The 25,238-nt window shown below is 38.3% G+C and overlaps 1 protein-coding gene across 2 annotated transcripts in view; it reads left to right on the top strand.

The window, feature by feature from the left end:
* Positions 1 to 25,238, top strand: part of GOLIM4 (golgi integral membrane protein 4) — a 31,853-nt gene that overhangs the window by 4,386 nt on the left and 2,229 nt on the right. Inside the window, exons 2-15 of one of the 2 annotated variants that reach the window (XM_061371689.1) lie at positions 9,958 to 10,032; positions 11,260 to 11,309; positions 12,038 to 12,091; positions 12,607 to 12,757; positions 14,096 to 14,178; positions 14,753 to 14,836; positions 17,751 to 17,918; positions 18,737 to 19,069; positions 20,260 to 20,498; positions 21,913 to 21,992; positions 22,457 to 22,569; positions 23,738 to 23,905; positions 24,440 to 24,508; positions 25,156 to 25,236. In XM_061371689.1, the coding sequence (XP_061227673.1) occupies positions 9,958 to 10,032; positions 11,260 to 11,309; positions 12,038 to 12,091; positions 12,607 to 12,757; positions 14,096 to 14,178; positions 14,753 to 14,836; positions 17,751 to 17,918; positions 18,737 to 19,069; positions 20,260 to 20,498; positions 21,913 to 21,992; positions 22,457 to 22,569; positions 23,738 to 23,905; positions 24,440 to 24,508; positions 25,156 to 25,236 (1,748 nt within the window). The remainder of the gene's footprint in view (positions 1 to 9,957; positions 10,033 to 11,259; positions 11,310 to 12,037; positions 12,092 to 12,606; positions 12,758 to 14,095; positions 14,179 to 14,752; positions 14,837 to 17,750; positions 17,919 to 18,736; positions 19,070 to 20,259; positions 20,499 to 21,912; positions 21,993 to 22,456; positions 22,570 to 23,737; positions 23,906 to 24,439; positions 24,509 to 25,155; positions 25,237 to 25,238) is intronic. The other variant, XM_061371690.1, reaches the window with a different exon arrangement.

The raw sequence follows: 25,238 nt of genomic DNA, 5'->3' as shown, positions 1-25,238 counted from the left end.
TTAAAGCCATTCCCCCTTGTCGTATCCCTACATGCTCTTGTAAAAAGCCGCTCTCCACCTTTCTTGTAGCTCCCTTTAGGTACTGGAGGGTTGCTGTATGTGGATGTACTTGACCATCGCAGCCCTCTTTTATAGTAATTCATTTAAACTTGTATTGTAAACTTGGCAGAACTAAGAACTTCACAGTACCTTTTGATGGCTTATTTTTCACCTGTGTCATACAAGTAGAGTTGCATCTCTGTAGCTCCTGTATGGTTTGTTCTCCGTAACAGCAGCCTGAATTCCTGTAATTCCTATTAGCTTCAGATTGCACGTAACATTACAGTGCTTGTTTTGATTGTGTTTTGTTGCTATCTGAGATATGAAGAATATGTGGTAGCACTGTAATAGTGGAGGTTAGTTCTCTGTGTACTATTTACACATAGGTATACTTCATAACAAGTACCGTACTGCATAAAATGGCAATTGCAGCTCCTCTAATTCTGCTACCTGGCTTCCTGAAGCCATAGAATCATGGTATGGTTTGGGTTGGAAGGAACCTGAGTATCATTAAAAGATCCTTTAAGAGAGTGGATAAAGGCACTGGCAAAGGTTGCCCAGAGAAGCTGTGGCTGCCCCATCCCTGGAAGTGTTGAAGGCCAGGTTGGATGGGGCTTTGAGCAACATGGTCTTAGTGGAAGGTGTCCCTGCCCAAGGGGGCTTGAAACTAGATGATCTTAAAGTCCTTTCCAACCCAATACATTCTGTGATTTTTATTATCATGTACTTTCAACCCCCTGCCATAAGGAGGAAAACCCCCTGGTACACTTTCATTTATAGTAACCTCGTCGAAGAATCTGTCTTTTGTATTCCCATTCACATTGACCACTGGGTATTTAATGCTCTGAACGCTTAAAGCATGTTACAGGTTTGAATTTGGACAAAATTTAGTAAGATCTGTGTGCTATAAATGCATATTCATATATGCATTTGCATGTACATATATGTATGTATAAATGTATATCTAGATAGATACATGTCTGTTTTGCAGCTCAACCTGATGATTTCAGGTTATCTGGAATCATCAAGATTGCTTCATAATCCAAGTACAGAAAAGGTGCTAGAGCTTTATTCAGTTAACTTGGGGAGTTGGTTTGTTGCTTCCAAGTCCATAGCGAGTAAGAATCCCGACAGCAGAATTTCATAACTATAAAGTTAAATTAAGCAAATGCTCATATTTACTTTTTTTTTTTTTTTAATACCTGTAATCTGTGTCTGAATGCTGTTAAATCGCTTTCTGTGTGGACATAATTTTTCTAGGATAAATTTCTACCAGTGCTCTAGTGTTGCATCCACACCCAAGTTGGAGTCTGGAGCATATAGTCTAAAGGAATATTAAGCAACATGAGGTAGTAGGGTGGTTTTGTTCCCTGAGTTTTGTTGTTCCCCCTCTCCAGTTTAACAGACTAATATCCTGAATATTAGGATAGGGCCCAATATCCTGAAACTGTTTGTTTCTGATGATGATTTAAGCCTCTTAAAGCTTGTCAGTGATTGATGTGTCTGGGTTTATGAACACTTCAGAGCTGAGAGAAGAGGAGGGAGGCAAGATGGGTGGATGCTTTGGTGAGTTTGCCTTTTGGCTTCTTTGACAGTCGTCTTCTGTTATGCATTCCTAGCAGGCAGAGCTTTGACAGAAGCTTCTGCATCACCTAAAACATCAGCTGTCTTGAAGGAAGACCAGGAGAGAAGCAGAGGATGAAACAGCCACAGCCATGATCTGACAATTGTAGCTGCAAACTGAGCCAGAAATCCTGTAGGTAACAGCATAGTTTAAGTGCTACCTGGCTGAGCTAGGCACATGATGTGGAAAGTCTCAGGGTGATTATAACTTTGCAGTTGCACTGACAGAACTTCAAGGTTAATACCTGAAGGGTTAAGCACTCCTGGAGTAATTAAGATTGTTGTGCTCCTGGTAAAACCAAAAACTAAGTAACAGAGTTGAATTACTTCCTTATGCATCCTACATGAGTAAAACTGATTGAATTCTTAAGTTTTAAATACAATGTTCCAAACATATTGTCTCATTGGGCTGGATACAGGCTTGTCAGCCTGTGTATCTGGGTGCGGCAACCTAATGAGTAAGGCTTCCACACACTGAGATGTGCATCTGTTATATAGTGGTGAGGGTGTTCCCAGCAATCTGTGGCTAATATTCATTTTGAAATAGGATCCTTGCATAGAAAAAGTAATTAAATCTGTCCAGCTGAAATTCAGGTGCTGTTTTTGAGGCTTAATGAAAGCTAAATAATTCAGGTTACTAAAAAAAGTGAAATATACAGAAAAACTAATTAAGGCAGAATCTTCTGTTGGGTGACTTTTTTCTTGGGATTTTTAGGATTCAGGGGCATGAATTTCTAGTTAGAGCCTAAGGTAAGTGCTTAAGGAATTCAGCCTGTTTGGATGCTGTTCCTTTTTTAAAGAAGGGTCTTCAATGCTAGATGCAATACTGATCTTTTTCTGGTATCTAGCATCAACCAGCTTCCTGAGATTTCCTACTATGTATCATTAATTAAGAAATAAAAGAATCTGCAGTTACCTCACCTCTTCCTCTACATTTTTTTTTTCTCTCCCCTAAGGTATCTGAAATTATCCTAGTATCTTATTTTCCTGAGGTGACTCAGATCCCTGAGTTTGGCAACCATTTCTAGGGCTTAATTACAGAGATGCTGGGAGAAGAGTGGCCTGCAGGGCACAGTGAGCAGTCTCTTCCTACCATGACACTGTGCTAAAGAATGCCTTTTTCAGTGTTTCAGTTAACCTGTCATACTCAGATGCATACTCTGAGGTTTGACAGTAACCTTCTGTTACAAAAAAAAACCAAAATAAATTGTGAGCCACTAACTCAAACTGTTGATTTCTGTATGCAGTTTCTCAAAACATACAAGTGGAGAGGACTCTTAAGTCCCCTGTGTTAGAGCTCTTGGGTAGAGACCTAATTTAAGGAAGCGGTTTAACAGTTTTGTAAGGTGACAACCATTGCTATTACATCAGTTTTTGCCATATTCCATTACGATAAAAGTGCAAATTATGCTTCAGTTAGGAGAGGCTGTTAAAACAACATGTGTATATGTTTTATTACATTGTTCTTCAATGTTGACTTTGCAGTAGTTTATGAATATATATATATTTTTATAAAGATCCTAACGCCATGTAGACAGAAACACTTGGCTTCTGCATAAAGCTGAAAAAAGTGTAAAACAATTTTTGAGAGAAAGAACAGGCCCTTTTTTCCTGGCGCTGAGAGTTGAGCAGACCCAGACATTCAGAAATTATGTGAGAAGGAAACTCTTGTCTTTGCAACTCTTTTGAATGCCTGTGTGTTTTCTTCAAAATGATCTGGTGCGTCAAGACAAAAATGGCAGAATAATAGAAGAAAATCATAAGAAGAGGGAATTTGTTTAGAAGTAAATCTAGCTAGCCTTAGGAATTTAAGTCTAAAATCACTACACAGGTTTTGTTTGAGCTGTTTGCATTTATCATCACTTAAAAATAAAATCCTTAGCATAGATAGGTGTGTAGAAAATAGCATATGCAAGGTGAGATGCTGACCTGGCCCAGCGTGTTGTAACTACGGGTGGCACCACAGGTTGGCAGAACTCTTTTGTGGAGTGCACAGGAAGTCTTTTCTGGGATGGAAGACAGGATCTCTTTCCTAGTAAAAGGCATTTCTGAAGCCTAACTGTTAGGGATTAAAAATTTAATCGCATTTAATACCCCCTTGTCAAACTTTCATTTTTAGCAGAAGCTATTACAGTTTACTGCTTCAATATGATAAATACCTCTCTATATCCCAACATATGTTTCGATTTGTTTTTAAATCAGTTGTTTCATAGAGGGATTATTGACTTTGAAGAAAGGGAGTACATGAGGCATGGTAGAGTAAAGGGATTGTATTAAATTTAGATGTTTACTCCAGTTTAGAAATGCATTTTCCTGTCATCCTTATAATTGAATAGAGGCCACAACCATGTCTTAGAAATACAAGCATGTGTTTCTTGGGCAAACTGCATTAGTGTGCCAAATTCCCCAGCATTCCTGTGTTTCCAGAACTGCACTGAAAGCAGCACTTTATGCAACGCTTCTCCACATTTTGCTTCAGATTTTCTCTTTTCTTTTTGAGGATGCAAAACTGAAGGTTTGATAAGTATGAATTTTCGTCTATGCTTATCAGGACTCTGCAGGCTTTTCGGAGCTTTCTGAAGTCCTCTTATGGTTAGTTCTGATACTTGGCTAATCTATTACCAACCTCTGCAGTTTTAGTGTGGAAAAAACGCCTGGACAGAAGGCATGTTTCATCAGAAGCATCGGTGCTAATTCGCGTCCTGGGCAAGACACCAAGGGACTATGTTAGAGTTTGTAGAGCCAAAAGCAGGAGTCTCACGGGTTTAGTTAAGGAATCAGCTATGAACTTCAGTGGATTCCAGACACTCAGTGTCATGTCAACTACCAGGATACAGACAATTCACAAATTATTCTTTGGGTTTTTTTTTTTGTTTGTTTGTTTTTGTTTTTTTTTGGGGGGGTGCTTTCTTTTGTTTTGTTTTTTTTTTTTTTGCAGATATATTCCAACAATAAAATCTTTTCCAAGATTGAAAATGTTATATAAAAATGCATGTAGTCAGTTCTCTATTATCTTTGGACAGATCTTATTTGGTTTATGGCTAAACTTTGACCTAAGTGCAAGCAGTTGATGATTTTCCACCTACAGCTCTGCATGGAGCTGGTTTAGTAGCAGTGGTGCCTCTTGTTCTTGTAGAGCCACTCTGCACTGGGAGCCCGGTGAGGCAGGAGTTACTCTGGTGTAGCTAGCTGCCTGCACTCAAGCTAGTAAGACCAAAATCTCCATAATTTGCTCAAGTCCCATTTTCCAGTTATAGTTTCTTATTGAAGAATTGACTTAAGTTGAAGGAACAGGTGTATTTTAAGTGGCAAGTTATCTTTTGTGCTGGGTATTTGAAAGCAGAGGTTATGTTTTCTCCTCATGCACTTGAAGTCAGTGATCTATGACAGACACTACAAACCCCCTGAATATGAAGATCCAGATATTAAATACAAAATTCTCACTTAAAATAATTAATACTCTGAGAAACATATATGACCAGAAAACTAAAGCAGTGGTTATTTTGGAGCATAACAGCTGATGCATGGTTTAGTTTACTAGGAGGAATTTTGTCCTTTTGAGTGACTGGCTATAATTTGACAAAGCTATTATTTTATTATTCTTTGAATGAGTAAATTGATAACTATAGGAGTTTTAAAATAAATGTGTCAACATACCTCATGCAGTGCTAGTTTTGGTTTTCAGTAAGCAGAAGGAGAGCAGTCCATCACTAACTGTATGCAAAATTGTTCCATAATTAAGCCAGGAAAGTGCTTGTTTTTCACACACAGAGTATCTTGGCTTCTATTTCTGCCTTTTTTTTTTTTTTTGTATATATACAAACTAGACAACTACAAGGGCATAAAATCTGAAATAGTTCAATATTTTGTTCAATATGTTTTAAGTATATAATTTCTATAATGTTGTTTTCATGTGCTGTAGTTAAAACACGGTTTTCCTAGTCTTTATTGTGGGAATGCTTCTACTGTTTCTTAGATGTTTTCAGTGTCACTGGAATATCCGTTTATTGCTTAAACTCTTCATTTAGAGTCTTTGAAATAGATGAAGCATACACTGTGACCAGTATGGTTGCCAAGACTACTGAAATCTGCTGGTTTTACAGGAAAGGTATTACTGTAAGCTCACAGGAAGATTGCAGAATTGCGTAAGAAACAATAAAATTGAAATTAATACAATTTCTTGCATCATGTATATTTAAATCTCAATGTAATCTTAGTTTTCCAGTATGCAAGAGAGTGGGAGCTAGGGTATTTTAGACTCTGCAATCTGCTTCTGACAGGTCCAAATATCAAAGTCGCATAGTTGCAAAATTGCTGATAAAGTGACACAGAAAATACTTTCTTTTAAATATACACTTATGGCTTATTTTGCTTAATAATAGTTTTCTTGCTTGGAGGTGCAAAGCAAAGATAAGAGACATAGCCATGTCTGTTAAATGAGCTTACTTTTGTCACATCAGCTTGACTCCTGTGTTGCAATCTAACGTTCAGTGATGTTCAAAGTGGTGTAATCTGCTGAGAACCGACAGAGCATCTCACACCCTTCCCTTCCACTTTTCCTGTGGAAGAGCATGAGAAAACTCTTAAATGAAGAAATTTATTTAATTGGGATTAATTTGTTAACTGTTAAAGATTTCCTTGTTGAAGATGAAAGGTGTTTTAACTAGCAGTGATGTTACCAGAGCTGCTCTTTGAGGCTGGATCACCTCTCTGAGTTTAGGTTGTTCTTTATTTGTTCATGTAGGTTACATTGTATAGGTTGTGTAAAGAATTAAACTGATACCTCTGGTTATTCCAGCTTTGGAATAGTGCATATTTGCTGTAATATGACAGTGCTTTTCCCCCTTTTTTGTACCATCCTATTAAATATAACATAGGAACAAAATTATCTGTGCAAAGATCAGTACAAAATTAAGAACTCGCCCTAGGAAACAATTATTTGTGAAGTGCCCTGTCAGTGCATTACACCAGCAGGAGTTTGTCAGATTCCTTATATAGATTCCAACCCCCAGCTGTGAAGCCTATAATAGAAAACCTGGTTTTCAGTGTATTTATTTCTTTGAGATTCTTGCTCAGGCATCTTGTATCTCGCCTAGTAGTGAAGAAGTAGAAATCCCCTGCTGTAGTAAAAAGAGCCTTGTACTTTGGACTCTTGTTGCCTAAGAAGTTCCTGACTGGTGGAAATAATACATGTTTATGGGAAATAAATTCTGATATGTGCTTAGAAAATCTGACCTGCAACCTATTCCCTAAAAGAGCAAAGTGAGAAAATATGGCAGCTATGCTTTCTTTAACTATTCTTAACCAAAATCTTATGTTGCACATTATGGACTTGTATCAGAGAAAAACATCGCTGAACCAAACAGTAAATGAACTAGGTGTAGGAGGGAGGCATTTTTAGCTGGTTTTGGCCCTCTGAGGTCTATTTTAAGGCATAGCCAACTTTGTTCCAATATTTCAAAGGTTAGCACACAGAAGGTAGCTGTGAGGATGCAGTAACTCAGAGAGATGTAGAGACATGGCTTGGAAGTGCAGGGTGAAGACAGGAAAGCCAAAGCTCAGAAGTGATGCAATTAGCTGTGAAAGGTACAGAGCACTGTGGTCCTGAAACCACAACTTGTTGCATTCTCTTTCTCCTGTCTTACTGCCCTACGAGTTTGTTGTGCACTGTTTCCCCCCCCTCCCATTTGTTAAAATACTAGGGGGAGCTGAAAAAGATAGCCTTGCAGACAAAGAAGTGAAATGGAAAATGTTACCTCTGAACCTGTTTGTGGTTTAGTCTGTTATCCAAAAAGCCTGTTTCCACCCCTGATAGTGTTGGAGGGGAAACCCATTACAGATTTCCATTTCTCTGTTGAGTTGCTATGGTACAGCCACTGTTCCTTTTGCAATGTAATTTGGCATTCGCTGTCTTTGGTGCCTAGATAAAACCATTACTGTGGTGCTGCTATTATTTTTTTTCTCTCTGAAAGCTTACTTTCTGGTGGCTTCTTAAATATTCATTACATGCTTGTTTTGTTGCATAGGAGTTGATACATTAGTTCATCTTGACTGATGCCCTTGACGTTAGAAGATAAATAGCAAAGTAGAGATAGGTGACAAGGATTGATTAGCAATGCAGCTTCTAAACCAGAACATAAACACTTACAGATAAGCCAAGCCTGCAAAATGCACCTTGGTGGAATTAACAGCACGTTTTGAGGTGCAGGAATTTTCTGTGCCTGCCAAGATACAAATCTTCATTTGATGCTTCCTCTTGAAGGTTTATGTTCACCAGTGGTTTATTTCTCAGAAAATGAGTTTCCAAGTTTTGAAGGAAGAATCACACATTCCATTAAAACAACGTAATAACTCTTTACAAGACTGCAAATTATAATTTGGGCAGTGAAAGGTACTTTTGTTAAACTGAGCTTGAACAAATGTACAATTGCAGAAGTTTTACTTAATATTTTTCCTTTGCTGCAAACTTGGTGGGCTGTTTCAGATAATGATCCTTCAGTCTAGTGGGTGGTGACAAAAGGGTAAAGTAGGGACTGATGTGCCCTGTTCCTTGTGAGAGGCATCTGAAACTAGATGTTCAAAACCCAAGCTGAATTAAATGCTGTTTTACTGGCAGCTAAATGGTGGAATTTTCTGCCAGAGGATATTCAATGTCCTAAATACACATGGATACAACAAACAATTAGACAAATTTGGTGCACACAAAAGAACTGCAGGCATCTCAAACAGTCTTGGGGAGTCATAAATTGCTGGGAGACCATGCCAAAGAAATACCGTAAGCTGACTGTATTCTGTATTATAGGCATCTGCTCATGTCAGTTCTTGAGAGGTGGCATAGTCGGTCTGTTGGACCACTGGTAGGACCAAGAGTGGTTTTTGCACTGTAAAACCTGAAAATAAGGTTATCTCTGCTTTGTGTGATCAAACCTGGAGCAGTTTGTCCCCTGCCATGGCACCCAACATTGCAGGTCACTGGCAGTTGTCCCTGCTGCTCTCTTAAGAACTGTGCAAGCTGGCACTGTCAGAAATTGTTGCACACCCTGTCCCCAACTGCTAGGTCCTGCTATCCACCACCTGCAGCATTAAGAGCAAAGGGAAGAACAGTACAAGAACAAGGAGCAGAACCACCTCTTCCAGTTGTAGTCTCAGCTCAAAGGTCTTGTTTGTAGTTTGGCAAAGATGTCAGAGCATCTTTCAAAAAATCACGTCCATTCTTTTGTAGTCATTGACTTTTTGGGACAGTGACACACTGCATGACTACAGTTACCTGGGCTGCTGAGGATGTTGGGGGTTGTACTACAAGTGGTGCCCCTAAAGCCTCAGCTTGTTGCTTTTTGGCTGAAGTGCTGTATGCAGACCATTTCTTCATTCATATCTAGACTATTGTATGGGTATCTTGACTCAATTAAGGAAAATGCATAAATGCATTTTAAAATCAGTGAAGGTTAAATTTTACTGTCAAATGGAAATGATTTCCTGATGAGCAGTCTCTGATAACCTAGCCTTACAAAGAAGGATCTGACTGAGCTTTATACTTTTGCTAGCGAAGCCTTTCAGATGATTTCTTTTGTTCTTGCCTTATCTCTGTAGCTGGGGGGTGAAAAAGAAACTCAAAACCCCCCAAATCCTCCTCAGATTATATGGATATTGTGAGTACAGCATATATATACTTGCTCTTAGCACATGCTTACTAAGAAATGCAGGATGTTATACCCAAGTGTTTCATTGTGCAGTCTGAGAGTCTTTAACAACGCTGTGCTGGAAAGGGATACTGTTACCCAGGCTTTACAGAAAAGAAGGTCACAGAAAACTGGGTTGTCCAAGTTTTTAATCAGGAATGGATCTCAGGTTGTACCTCTTGGCCTAAGCAGCCTGTCTAGTGTGCTTCTGCATCTTTGAAGCTGTTCTGCTGTTTCATATCTCTGTTTCCTTATCTCTTTACAAACACGGAAGGAGAGAATGGAAGCACGGGAAAATGTGTACCTGCAAACCTAAGAAGGAAGGAGGATTTGGTAGCTTTCATGTAGACACACCATAGCTGACTATCTCCATAAACAAATCACAGCATTATCAAAATCTATGTTTATACAATAGAAATAACCCAGAATTCAGACATGCAAAAAAGAACAAAAGTTACTGTCCCAAATGATACAAAGTCATTTCTCCTGTGACCTCATCCCACTTGCATTTTCCTGGTACATTGTGTGCCAATGCTCTCTGGGTGTGCTGGTGGTGGGTGGTGGGTTTTGTACACATTACTTTTAAAATTAATTGTCTACAAAATTTCTCTTTCAGTTGTGTATGAACACAGGTCAAGATTAGAAAAGTCATTACAAAAGGAAAGGCTTGAACATAAGAAAGCAAAAGAAGGTAAGGATGTGCTTTTCCTTTTAACATTTAAGATCACTTGATTATTTTAGAAAGTAACTTCAGATGGATTTTGTTTGGTTTTAAATAAGTTTTCAACGTATTACACACTAGTGGGACCACCTTGGCAGAGCTCTTTTTAGTAAATCTGTTTGCTTATTTAATCCAATCTTTTTAAAAAGTAATAATCTTCTTAGTATTTTTTGCAGATCCCTTCAGCATAGCATAGCATACACAGAGAATATGTGCATATCGACGTACATAAACTTTACATATATGTGGAGTGTGAGTGTGTGTAAATCCTGTTCTGGCATGCTGCAAATTTAAAACTTGTACCAGAAACATGGGATTTTTTCCCTCCGTTCCATCAGTGTGAAATTAGACTCTCAGTCAGTATTTTTACACATGCTTACATACTTTATTCTAACTGAAACTACATTCAAGGTGTTTGTGCAGGGGAAGTGTTTGTACATGTCTAATTTCTTACACATCTACCTTCTATGAAACTTCATCAGAATGCAGTCCCCTGACTTTTCTCTGAGTCTTTTGTTGCTCTAAATTCACCACAATTTCCAGAGGAAAGCCTGTATTCTTCCTAAAACTGAGGACTAAAACTCTGAATCAAAACAACTACTAAGCAAAGATTAAAAACGAGAAATTACTCTTACAATGCAGTTCTCGATGGCTTTCTGGTGCCATCTAGTGTTGAGCTGTCCCATTGCTATGTGAAACTGAGTCAGTGTTCTCAAATCCTGAAAAGAGGATAAAGGCACAAAAGGGGAATTTATGTTTCATTTACACTTAGCCTAGACTTTCACATTTTTTAAAGTATATAGGTTTTTATCCTAAGACAAGAATACACGATTTCTAAATGTCCTTTTCCTTTTGAATGATACTACTGGGCCTTCAGTAGCACGGTTCATGCAACAGATTTATTTACCCATCCATAGTCTTGAGCCTGTGATGTCTTACACTAAGATATGAAACTGTTTAATGAAAATATTTTATGGAACTATGAAATGCTTAAATGAATTTTTTTTTTTTCCAAAATTTGAGCATTTTGTTAAACGCTCTGTAGGGTTGGGTTTTTTTTTAAGCTTTTTTAGAAAGTTAACTGCATAAGTATCCAGATCTTAAGAGAGTTTATGTATGCAACAGTTATGTTATTTAAGTACAGTTTCTAATTTCCTGGGTTTTTTTTTCATCCGTATTTTCCCTTTTATGTTATAGATTTTCTTGTTTATAAACTAGAAGCACAGGAAACACTAAATAAAGGAAGGGTAAGTCATAATTCCTAGTGCAAGTTTTTAATAGCTGATGCTATTTGAGTTGCAAGAAAAAGAGAACGCTTTGCAATTTTAACTCTTCAAAGGAGAAGGTCTTACAAAATACTAACTGAAGGAGCTCTGGCTTCTAATCTGCATGTCTAAGTGCTCTGCAGTTCCTGATTATTTGAGCTGTAGTAGGAAATACTAATATTTTTTTCAGAAAATTAATTTAGAAAATATCTTCCTGTTTATATATGGTAGTTCAAACATAATTTTACTGTTTTTAAGAGGAAGAAGGAATAAGACACTGAAAATCTTTTTGTAGTTTAGTCCACAGAGAAAAGGACGGTGACAACTTTCTAATGCATGGTCTTTTAACTGCAAAGTATAAAAACATCAAGAAACTTTGTTTTATATACCAAATACTGGAAGGAAAGCTGTGTCTGGCAAAAGAACCAGAAACCTGTAGAGACTCCTTATAAAAGCAAGTAAATTAGGATTTTATGACTACAGTGTGTAGAAACTGGGGAGCAGTTTGTGAGCTGAGTAACCCAAGTTAAAAAACATTGCTGCTGCAGCAAGTGCAAAGTGTATATTCTTGCAATGTTCCAAAGCAAGTGGAAAGATTTATTTCCTGGGAAGTTAGGTCCTTTAGCTTGTGACTCCTAAATAACTGCATGTAGAGAGGTTAGAGGAATGATGGTATTACTCTGTTTAACACTATTGTTTTCATTTTACAGCAAGACTCAAATAGCCGGTACAGTGCACTGAGTGTGCAACACCAGATGTTGAAGGTAGGTAGCTGGGATAGCCAGTTTCACGGGACACAGCTTTTCTGCTACATCAGGGAGATATGGCCTCGCTGGCTTCTAGTAGTTCATTCCAAAGTGCCAGTGCATTGATGATGCTTTCCTCTTATGACAGTACTGTTAAAAGATGATTTACTACAGTTTTTACTAGTCAGGCTTTTCAGTGGGTAATTTAATCTTACCGAGTGTGTTACTTGTATGGAATGCTGACTTATCAGACTTTACATAGTTTGTCATGTAAGGCATTTCTTACACACATTCAGCAGCTCCCAGTGGGACAGTGCAACAGCAAGGTGAGGTGATGCAGCCCTTGAACTGACTACTCATTGCAGAGATCATTTTGTGTTTGAAAGGAGCTGTAATATACATGCTTTGAATAATAAACTTCTTGTTATGAATGCTTCCTATTCATCTGGACTTACTGAGCAAATTGCCAAAGACAATATTAGCTAGATATGCAGATACAGTACTGTTCCAGTGTCCCAACTTGGTATTTGCAGAGTCAACATGAAGAACTAAAGAAACAGCATGCTGACCTTGAGGAAGATCACCGAAAGCAAGGAGAAGAGTTTAGCAGAACATTCAGTGATCACAAGGAGCGATACTTACAACTGCAGCAGGAAAAAGAGCAGGAGATCTCTAAGCTGAAGGGTAAAACTAACCTGTGTCTGGCCACCCATATTAAAATGTGTATTTGTCATTGTGTTTTGTATGATGTGAGACAGAAAGGCATTTTCTCTGTTCTTGCTAACAGGTTATTCATACATCTTATGCCTCCTGATAAGTTACGTTTTACTGATGATTTTCTTGGGCCTCTTTCTGAAGTGTATTCATATGTGTGCTTCGTGTTTCTGTCTATATTAGAGAAACAGTAGGAAACACAGCATGTAAAAGCCCATTAGGTGTCACAGGCAGGTTTATCCAGTTTTTCATTTTTAGTTCTAAGACTTGTGTAAACCTGGAAAATAGGTTTGCCTCATTACTCCTTTTTTGTAATTCAAAGGCAATGGATTAATATTTGCCACTTCAATCAGAGATTTAATTGTGCCTCTTTATGAAGTGTCTTTATATACTTTTTAGGCCTCTTTTATGTATATATCAGCTTCTATGAAACGTTGCACTATACTTAGGTGATGAAAGTCATTTATTTTTACTCTTGATATCCAGATTCTCATTAAAGAGATTCTTTGCAGTTCGCAGGCCTCTTCCACCCTAATTACACAATAGCATAGAACAAAAGGATGGGTTTTCCCCATGAAGGGCCTTCAGCAACTTTCTGCCATGTGTCACTAAGATATGAGTTAGCTTTGGAGCTGTCTGCAGTTTTGTCTGCACAGTATTTTGCAGGCAGAGGCTGTGTTTTATGAGTTCTGTCTTGGCACCACACCAGTGAAGTCATACAGCTAGCTCTTGGACTGAGCTGGATTGCAGCCTAGCAGCTTGGAGTGTGGGAGGAGCTTGCCTTTGTCTGCTTGCAGTATTCTACATCAACATAATGTAAAAACTGGGAAGAGAAGACCCTCTCCCTTGTCCCAGAATGTAAAGCTTTTTTAGTATGCTGGCCATCTGGGCACCTCTTCTAAAAGAATAGCTTAGTCCTATGACATGAAATTCTCACTCGCCAGATGTAATGTGGGGGAAGAGAGGAGGGTGGCTTCCTCTCTGCCCTTTAAAGATTCACATTACCGTAATGAATTTTGCTGTCTGCAGTCCCCAGTGTGAACAGCAATGCATAATTCCAGTTGCAGACTGGATGCAGTTATATAAAATTTAAACAATTTTTTACAATTTTATGCTTTAAAATATAATGCATTTTATAGGGCTGGTTTATATATATGGTTTATATATATATGGTTTATTTTATAATGTGTGTTTATTTTATATGTGTGGCATTTTATGTAGTTTGTGTTATTGTCTTAATTTTGATGCTTAATTTAGTAATATAAATCTGACTGGGTTTAAATTCTGTATGTCATTTCTTTTAAACAGAATCCCTCTATAACTTACGGGAGGAGAACAGACAGTTGAGAAAAGCTCACCAAGACATTCACACCCAGCTACAAGATGTCAAGGTAGGTTTTGCTTTGGGGAGAACTTTAAAGACCATTATGAAACTTGACGAATTTTCTGAAGTTCTAACAAGCCAGAAATAGGCCATGCTGAATTCTTGTAATTTCTGTTATGTGGCAAAAAGGAGAGAAATATGGCTGAACTGGATTTCTTGTATTTTGCCATTTGCACTTAAGGTACATGCTCGTTTAAAGACTGCAAAAACAGGGAGATATATTTAGTATAGAAATTGGAAATTTGTTTTTGCAAGTTAAAAATTGTGTTCTGACAAACTAAGTTTGCTGAAATTTATGTTTTCCAGTTTGTTTTTTTTCTTAAACTGTTCTTCAACAGCTACTCCAACTTTTAACTTTATTTCAGTTATGCAAATCCTGGCCTCCAAGTTTTCTTTCCTGGTGTGCTTGCTTTCTCTGTTTAATTATGTATTCCATGTTAAATAAATACTGTCATTCCAACTCAGGATTTTCTTTTCTAAATAAATTGAATTACCTTCCTAGTTCAAAATCCCCCAGGCTACCTAATTTACCTTTAGAATGAACTTTATGTGAAACATGTAATGTTCTTCTTTTTGTGTAGCAACAGCATAAGAACTTACTCTCCCAACACAACCAACTTGTAGTGACATTGGAAGACCACAAGAGTGCACTAGCTGCTGCACAGGTCAGAAAGGAAAGCAGCTTCTATTAGCTCTAACCTTCCTAAAACTTCTTTTTTCTAGTTCAGCTGACTGTAATGTTATGCATGTAGCCTTTCGCATGGGGAATCTGCAGCCAGCACCATGCTGCACACTGTAGGGAAATGCATGACTTAAAGGGTTGCTCTTAAGAATAAGCTGCAACAAATCATAGGGCTGTCAGAAAATAAAAACCTGTGTTATAGGCCCAGAGTGCATGCGTTACTGATTTAAAAAAAAAAAAAAAAGTATCTGTGCTTCACTGAGAGCTGTCAGATACCTTCCTTTCTCTGTCTTCTCTGATAGAACTTCTGTTAGTTTAACATCCCACACACTGACATTCACATGTATCCCTTATAAAGACCTGGATGCTGGTATACTACTATAAAGTCTGTTTTTGTGTAGACTAGAAGGTTTATAAGGCTACGTATCAACCATGTGTATATATACATCAGTGCAGCAGAAGTAGATATGGAGGAATGTAAACTCCAGGTGGAAGCCAAAACAGTTTAAAACAAGGAGCAATATTACCTTTCTTAAGTGTCATTTTCAAATGAGCTATCCATGAAGCACAAGCTTTAGTAGGCTACTGCAAATTTAGTCAGCTGTGCTACTACAAGCTGTGTAGGCCACAGGGAATCTGAAAGTAGGAATAATGTTGGAGCAGAGGAAGACTTTTGGTGAAAGATTGAAGGGAAAGGCAATGAGGCAGTGTGAAGTTATTTTTATTCCTGACTAATTTTCCTCATTTAAGTATTTTCATGGTCCACAAAATCATTCACAACATTAAAACATTGGCTCTTCCCCTGACCCTGTTTTCTTTGCTGTGCATGTCAATATGTGTAGATATTAAAAAAAAACCAGGGAAAGACCAGGAAAGTCCCTCATGGAGTAAGTATATGAAGAATCCTAATTTTCACTACTAAAATATTCTGGCAGCTAATTTTAAACTCTTCTCCCACTGGCCACGTTAGATACTTGGTATGTATCTGCTAACATCTGAAATTCCACAAGGGCAGATGCAGGGCCTGATTAAAGGTTCACCAAATCCAAAGGGAAGCTCCGTATACTTCTGGCTTTGTTTCAGTTCTTTAATTAGAAAACTCGTGTCATGCAAAGCTTTTCTATCTGCCATCAGAATGTGGCATTTAGAGTATGGAGAACCTTTCCTTAAGTAAAAGATTGAACATTCTTTCAGAACAGAAGATATTTAGCACAGTTGCATGGTTTCTCCTGTAAACCAGCTATAAAAAGTTCAGAAAGGATTACTGCTTAGAAACACAGCCCAGTAAATGACCCCTCTATTTCTAAGTGTATTCTAGACATTAAATATCAGTAGTCAATACTGCACTAATGAATTTGTGACCTGAATCTTTAAGGCGTTATAATCTTTGTACTTTTCCATCGCTCAGACAGCAGACAGATTCATTATATATTTTTATAAACCCTGCCTTTCTGCCAGTATTAATGCCTTTTTAGCTATGGCCTTGAATTGCAATGTTCAGCTTAGTGACTCTTGCAGCAGAATGGAATACTTGAATTCTGATCTGAACATGCACTGTTTAAATATCCCAGCCCATTATCCTCTCTGCATGGTCAGTGAGTGGGGGGAAACAAATAATCAGAGTAAGTATGTCTTATTTTAGTAAGTTAGTCTTAATGTTAAGTATATATTATTTTTTTCCTCTGAAATTTCTTATTGGACTCTCCAGCAGTTAATCAGGAAGCAGAAGTATCCCTCTGGAATGACAAGAGTAATTACTTTGCATTCTGCTTTGCTTTTAGGCCCGTCTCTTTTAATGGATGCCATAGTCTTTTGAAGATGCTTTGAGGTGCGTCTAGCTTTGGAGCTGTTACGCATTGCATCATGTCAATCTGTAGCACTGTGGATATTGTTTCGTATGAGTATTATGCATTGTACATCAATGCATCATGGCCGTCTGCTGTACTATTGATTGCTATGATATCACATAACACACAAAATGACATACACAGTCACTGAGTGGAAACTGTAGCCAGGTTTTAACCTGAATTTTTAACAGGATTATGAAATGCACCTCTGCCTTCAGAATGGCTAGTAAATATACCCACTACCTCCACGGAAACAACAAAGAAACCCACTTTTTTGTATATGCAGCTGGTCATCTCAAAAATCTTACTTTACAAGATTATGTTTCTTGTACCTCTGCTGTATAGACAGGGACTGGTGCACCAACCTGCCTGAATTCTTATGCTGGACCTTAAAGCATTTTAAGAATACCCTCATCTCGTACAAAGTTAAACATCAAATCAAATTACAACATTTTACTGTTGCATTTCAGGAAGATGTTAGAAATTTACTTTTTTTCCCTCTTCTTTTTCCTTTTTTTCTGCTATTTTTCCTTTTCACCACCAGTGTACTATGACTTTCTTTGCCTCAATTCGATATGTTGGCTGTTGTCTTGTGTAACACCTGTCTAAATGTTGAGGATTTGGCATTTTCATTACATGTATATATACTTACTTTAAGACTACTGTTTCTGAAAGAACTGCACTTCTTTCTGCCTTAAAGAGGCTGTGTTCTCAGTTGCCCTTGCTTTAGTCTGCCAGGAAAATTGCATCATCCCTTTTAGATAATTCTGCTGCTTGGCATGAATAAAACAAATTGTTGTCTTTGTCCCACAGAGATTTTTCTAATACACTTTGTGTGCATGTGCACTTTGCCTGAAAAGATTGTGATCAATGTTATCTAGCGTGTGGAAATGACCAATTTTAAAAGCTCCCATCTCTTCTTCTCCCTAGTATTTGCTCTCATGTGAATATCGAGTCTTTCTGCCACGTGTCTTGCCAACGAGTTTATTCCAAGGTGACTATATTTTATTAAGAAAGTAATTGTGACACCCTCTAATGTGCTGACTTTAGTCCCAGGTGGAGGAATACAAACAGTTGAAGGATACACTCAACAAAATACCAAGTTTCCGACAGCCTGAGAAGTTAGAACAACCAAATGATCAACCAGAGGTGCGAGTGCCATCTCCCAGCAGTGACCTCCCAAGGCACCGTGAAGCTGCTACTGAAGAGCAGAAGGAGGTATAAAGTACTGACTGGCTACCGACCCTATAGGAAGTGGTTCTTATTCAGCAAAATACTAGCTATGTGCTTAGCGACTGTTAGAAACTTATATTTAATTGTACAGATTAGTCAGTTCTTGAGTAAAGTAGTAAAGAACAGTTTAATTTTAATGACTGAGAGAAAAATATATTCATGATGTTTTCTCACATGGCTGTAAATGCAGTTAAAACTGGCTTATATAGCTGTTTTAAGTTGCTAAAAATCTTAATTTTTTGAATAAGCAGTCTGTAAGACTTCAGCTATGTCACGTTACAGAAGAGCTTTAACAGGTTCTGAAGGGATCGACTTTGTGAGTTTTGTGAAGTTTCAGTGGCACACTTAAAGTCATTACAGGCACACATAAAGTCATTATATTTAAAATGGGCACATTGTCCGCTGTTCAAAAAAATAAACAGCAAAGTTGTGAGTAAAGTATAAAGTTACCAAATCAGTTGTGGTTTTGTTTTACAAGAGTTCTTGGACAGCAGAACCTACAGGAAACAAAAATACAAAGCTTCCTTTGTAGACAAGGAATTGTAAGAGGTTTTGTTCCACTTCAGATAAAAGGAGGCTTGACCTACTTTATGATGCAGTTGTGCAACACCTTGTGTAGCTGTGCAGAGCTGAGAATAGCATGTGGCAGGATGGGTAGCTTGTTTCAAAGCAGGCATTTGGCTATCCTGAAGACAGGTTTGCTACTGCAGTCTGGAGTAAAGGCATTCCTATCTGGTCTTTGGCTCTCATGAAAATATGAAATCCGTATTCTGTGCACACGTAATCTTGTGTATGTTTTACAGAATGAGAAGCCACAAGAGAGAGAAGAAATAAATACCCAGGAAAAAGATGACAGAGTTGAGCCTTTTCATCTGCAAAGAAGGCCTAATGAGGGCCAGCACGCCAAAGAACTAAATACTCAGGAGCAACAAGAAGCTGGAGAGGGTGATGAGCAACACGTTGAGCAAGTTGAAGAGGAACGCAAAAAAGAACTTGAAGAAGAAGAAATGGAGCAGGCAGGTCAGCCAGAGCACTTAGAGGAGGAACAGGATCAGGTTCCAGAAGAGCATGAATGGAAAAAACAGGAACAGAAAGAAGAGGAAACTAACATGTTGGGTGATCATGTTCATTCAGAGGTACGGAGCTCTTGGATTAGACTTGCTGTTTAAATGGAAGCATCTCTTATGATTGCTGGCCCTGTATTGCAGTTGCATGTTTCTAGGTAAAATCAGTGTCATATTTACAGAAAGTTTGCGACTCAGAGCACATCTTGGTTTTTAGATAAAATTATCATATTTGTAGAAAATTTGGGATTCAAAGCACTTGTATGCACAGCACTCAGACTCAACTTCAGCACACATATACTGCAGTGCTGTCCAAATGCAGCTTAGTGAACATTAATTCTGCTGATAAAAAGTAACAGATGGAAAAAAAAAAAAGAGCAGTCAGGTTGAATGCCATCTCCTCCTTTAAATTTGAGGCCTGTGGTAGCTGATGGGGAAGAAGATAGTTAATGAGGAGGCTTAACTTCATCACTTTGATAGAGAGCTGTCCTGCCTTACTAATTTGATGCATCTCAGCAAATTGCAACTTATTTCCTTGTCAGATATGCCTACCTTCTGTAAATACCTTTCCATCTAAATGTTTGTTGTTGTTTGACAGGAAATTGTAACTGCAAGATGAACATGACTAAAATAGCCAGGTGAAATCAGTGTGCAGCAGTGGCAAGTCTCGCTTTATGCAGCTCTAAATAAAGCCAGCAAATCCTGGGTTTACATTGCAGATGCATCTCCAGTGGAAAATATATTTTACTGATTTCACCTTAGGCTTTGTTAATACTCACCTAGCAGAATAACTGTGTAACTCCAGTGTAATGAGAAGCTATTGTTGAAGAGGTGCAGTGGATTAGAACACTCAACAAGTTAAGCTGTGAAACTGGAGTTAAAGTTACTGCTGACTGTAAAAAATGTGCATTTTCTCACTTAAGGCTCAGAGAAACCTTATTTGCTGTCTTAATTGCCAGCCATCAAAATTTACTGGCAATATCTTGGGTTAGTTATTATTATTGATGTGTAAGAAAAACCTGGCTGCCCCCAGCCCACCATCTCCTCTTCCTTCCCCATGTCCCCCACAAATACCCCAGCACTTCCAGTTTATGTTCAAAAAACTAATTAAGCAGTGACAAGAAAACTTAAAATAACTTTGATGTAATTTTGCCTATTGCATATTGCGTCTTCGTATTTTTTTCCCTCTTGACAGGCTTCTGCGTGCTTGTTTCTGATCAGTGAAATTCTGATTAATTATGGCTAACATGTCCCTTTGACAGGTAACATCAGTGAAAGCTGTAACAAGTAGACATAAACCAGCTTATGAACAGCGACTACAGCAGCAACATGTTGCAGCTGAGCGAGCTGAGGAGGCCAGTGAGCTACGAGAATATCAGGAATCACTACACCATCAAAGACTGCGAGGACAGCTGTTACAGCATCAACAGCTTCAAGAGAGAGAGCTTCAGCTGCAAAAACAGGCAGAACAAGGAGAGAAACTCTATAAAAGCCGTCTAAGGTTAAATTCTTTTACATAAGTTTGTCATGGTCTGTGCTCTAGGTTTTATGGCATCCACCGTACCACCTTTGAAAAGTGTGGTTTAATGCTATAAACCTAGACTACTCAGAAATTTTCAGTGAGCCTCATCTCCTTTCCAAGGATAAATCTGATAGCTATTCTAAGGTTTTTCCTTCCTGTTTTCTTCCTTCCACTGTGGAAGCCTGTGAAGTCTGGAGTGCATATTGCCCTGCACATCATTGGGAGAGGTTAGGAGCTTCTGGCTTACAATGCCCCTTGTCTTAAAGCTTGCTTTAAATTAGTAATTATTTTCCACTAAGCAGCAATTATGATCTGGTAGTACTAAGGAGCTCCAATATCAGATATTCGTTTACCTAAGCTAAAGTTCCTCTTAAACGTGAGACACTGTTTTTAAGTAATTCCACTAGGACTTTCTGGACAAGAGTGACTAATATTATTTGCATTGTAAAGACAGAAGCATGTTTTCAGGAGAAACCAACACCCTGTTACTGTCAAAGTTACTGTGATTGCAGTTATATTCATTATATTGTATCTCCTGCATGCCTTTCACCCTCTCTGTCTCGCTTCCTTATGCTTCTGCTTATTTTAAAATTGTTAGTGACAGTTTTTTGTCTTTTTGAATCTTAAGCCCATTTTTTTGCTGAAACACTGAAACATTAACTTGACCTGTGTTCTAAAAGGATTTTGGTATGAGAAACCCTTTTTTAAATTGATAGTCAAAATATTCAGTCCTGTGAAATCAATCACATAAGTAAATCCCTTTCAAGATGAAAGCTAACACTGCTTATTCATCAAAGTAATCAATTGTGTAGTCTGTCTTTAAGACCCTTTATCTGAGGGGGGTCCAGTTCATAGTATTTATACTTTAATTATGGAATAGACTACCTTAGGAGTTTTACAAATACAAGGCAGATCCCATCAATCTGTAGAATTGCAGAATAGTTTGGGTTGGAAGGGACCTTTAAAGCTCATCTAGTCCAATCCCCTGCAGTGAGCATGGGCATCTTCAACTAGATTGGGTTGCTCAGAGCCCTGTCCAGCATGGCCTTGAATGTTTCCAGGGATGGGGCATCTACCTCCTCTCTGGGCCACTTGTGCCAGTATTTTCACCACCCTCATCATAAAAAAAAAATATTCCTTATATCTGTTCTGAATATCTCCTCTTAGTGTAAAACCATTACCTCTTGTCGTAGCACAACAGGCCGTGATAAAAAGTTGTGCCCATCGTTCTTGTAAGTCCCCTTTAAGTGCTGAAAGGCCACAATAAGGTCTTCATGGTACCCATTCTTGGCAGGAGTTGGGAAAGACAAAGATTCAGTAGGATGGTGTGTTTGTTAAAGCAGAAACACACATTTTGAAACTGAAATGATGTATTGGCGTTGAATTTTCTCAGCCAACAGGCTCATTATGATAATGTGGACCATGATATTGTACAGGGGGAAGAAGAGCAAGGTATTCAGGAAGAGGAAGGAGGTAAGATAAAACCTATGTCCCTAGCGTATTCAGATGTCCCCTGTGTACTGTCTTTCATGCAAGATTTTAATACTCATTTCATGTCCAGTTTGGATTCAAGTGAAATACAGACATGCAATTTAAAACCAGTAGCTCATATAACACTGGCTGAGCTGACTGAGTGAAGTACAGGAATTACTAAAGATCATATCCATATTCCTGAAAGCAAAAGCGTCCTTTTGGTTGAGCTACTAGGATGGGCTCTGCCTATGATTTTGTTTGATCCCTTCAAATTATATAATCTTTTAGTGCCAAGTTTTCTACTAGCAGTAAACCAATTCTGTTAGCATTACATGCTTAGGTAAGCCTTTTAGGTAAAAGCTACCTACTCCTAAAAGCACATGTGGAAGTTGGTATATAGGAGGCTTTTAGAAAGGCTAACCAGAAACTGCTGTAATACAATAATAACATAAAAAATTTGTCAGCTTATGAACGTGACAACCAGCACCAGGATGAAGGTGAAGATGATGATCAAAATAATGCAAATGAACAGCAAGAACCAGAACATCAAGTAGAAAATCAGCAGGCTGATCAATCAGTGAGTATGAATTAAGATGCTGTGAATTGCAGTTATTACTCGAGTGAAAACCCAGAAGTCTCGTTTAACATAATTGTGCATTACAGAAATAAAATGAAGCAGAGATCTGGTAGGAAGATATCTAAGGTCTATTTAAAGTTGTCCTTATTGATTTGGGCAGAAATAAAAAAACAAAAAAGTGCTTCCTTGTTCGAAGCAAGTTGCATCTTTTTCTACATGCCTTTGATCTGTACTTTATGTGGAGTAAGGGATTTGGACTTAGCTGGGACTTGAACAGCTAAACTTAAAAGGAGTGGTCAGTCAGAATGGTGATGGTATTTTTCATGCTATCATTAGTTGCTAAGGTAAGAGCCAACTCAGTAACCACTGAAACCAGCTGAAGTTGGTACAGAAGAAGTGTGAGATCTTGCAAGGAGACGTAATGTACCTCAGCACTGGACACAGCTGTCGTACCAACTGTACAGAGATCTGGATACAGAAGACTGTAGTCCTGTACCATCCCATAAATTCTACCTTATTTGGTGGTGTAGAACATGAAGCATATCATCTTTATTCCCCCTCTCCTCAGCAAATTAAATTAGTATTTCTAAGGCGTTTTTTACTTGTCAGCTATAAAGATACCAGAACTACTTTTACTGAATGGTAAGCAGAAAAAAAAAAAAAAAACATGTTTTCTGAAGGGCAGCATGTGATGAAAAGCGAGTGTTGTTTTCTCTTGTTTTATTATAGACGTAGACAAGGTCAGTATTGCAGGGCAGGCTCGTACTGAAAGATCACATCAGCTCTTTTGAGCCATGTGTATTTCAACTCTTACCTTTTTTCACCTGCTCTTATCGGGCATTGTCAGTTGTCATATAGTCAGTAAACAAAAGTAGTTTAACAGCCTCTGTGAAATATGTCATCAGATTCAATTAGGTTTTTAGCAGACACATACCCATGCCACTGTTCTGTCTTCCGTGCTGAGGTACCTTTCCTTTCAGGAACCGACGCTTCTGTATTGTCTATGGCTTAATCTAGTGAACCCTGATGCCTGTAAGAAGATTCCAGGTGGTTTCAGTGAGCGTGGAGTTGGCTCTAATGTAGCTCGTGCTAAGGCAGTTTTTATGTGAAATGGAATTTGACTGTGGGGTGAAAATACGTATTTAATATTAATTTCTGAAAATTACAGAAGGCAGCCGTGGAAGATGTGAATCCTGCTGATGACCCCAATAATCAGGGAGAAGATGAATTTGAAGAAGCTGAGCAAGAGAGAGAAGAAAATGTACCAAATGAAAATGAAGAGCACAAGCAAACCAGTCAGAAACAAGAACATCCAGGAATGGAAGAGCACCTGGTGGTCAGTAAAGGGAAAGGAACCCTTTATTTACCTTCACACAAGCCCCTGCAAGAACACTCATTCATACAATTGTCATGTTTTTGCACAAATCCTTTGTACACTACTTCCATGCCATCACAATCGACTGTGAGCAGTGACGCCACTTTTCTTCTCTACAGCCATTCCAGTGAATGCTGTGCATTTCAACTGCATTTATACTGTAAACTCCTGTAGGCAGAGATAATCTGTATTTTTATGGCATTAGTCTTTAGTCATGTGAATATTTCATTGTCTTCCTGCTTAATATGGAAAGTCTTGCTTTATTCTGTGATTTCTATTATCATTCTTCTGTCTACTTTTTAATTTAGGGCAGTTCTAAATCATGTAGCTGGGCTATCACTAATGCTAATGAATGTGCTATAACTTCTTACACTATTATTGTTACTTTAGCTTGACACAGAGTTTTATTTTCAGAACAAGAAACTTTAACCTTCAGTCTTCTAAAAGTTAATAGGCATGCACAGAGAACTCAATTTTTATATGATCTTTCTGCAGATGGCAGGAAATCCTGACCAGCAGGAAGATAATGTGGATGAGCAATACCAGGAGGAGGGAGAAGAGGAGGTAAGAAAACAGACATAAAGTATATGTGGATTCAGGTCAGAGCACATCTCCATTAACATTCAACACTGGTGTCTTTTGTAACTGCAAGATGAATCCAAATTGCTTTGTCTGACTAAGAAACTTGGGCAGTCTTTGCCATTACTTTGCTGACCGCTTCTGGACACATTTAATGTTACTCATGCTTATATGCTACAATCCATTAGTCTTCCATGCAGCACTGTATTAATTGTGCAATAATTAATAAGATGAAGCCATTCACAGCACAAGGTGAAATTGCTGAAAACTTCAAGCCCTCTCTGAAGGTCACTGAAACCTCATTAAATTTGCATCTATAAGTCACACACTGTTGTTCTGGGCAAACTACTTCCTTGGCCAGTTAACTCTTTACCTCTGGCTTTGATTTATCTGTGATCCTCCCAAGCAATCCAAGTTATGTAAGCCCCCACTGTTCAGTGGGGTGGGTAGGGAGGCTGTCAGCACTGTTGCTTGAACTGGAGGAGAAAAGGCCTTTTCCCTTGGTATGTTGAATGGCGTGCTCGTTATGCATGCATTAGCATAAGCTGCCCTGCAGTGCTTCGGTACATACTTAATTGGTGTTTTCTTTTAAAGAAAATTAAAAATTCACAGATTATTCATGTGCTCCGTAGATTCAGGAAGATTTGACTGAAGAGAAGAAAAGAGAACTGGAACGCAATGCTGAAGAGCCATATGGCGAAAACGATGAAAATGT

The sequence above is a fragment of the Neopsephotus bourkii genome, unplaced genomic scaffold (genome assembly GCF_033783945.1).
Source record: "Neopsephotus bourkii isolate Nb327-2 ecotype Australia unplaced genomic scaffold, CSIRO-AGI_Nbou_v1 NB_1574, whole genome shotgun sequence".
Taxonomy (NCBI): Eukaryota; Metazoa; Chordata; class Aves; order Psittaciformes; family Psittacidae; genus Neopsephotus; species Neopsephotus bourkii.
The sequence above is the reverse complement of the archived record's forward strand: the minus strand, read 5'-3'. Positions and strand labels throughout refer to the sequence as shown.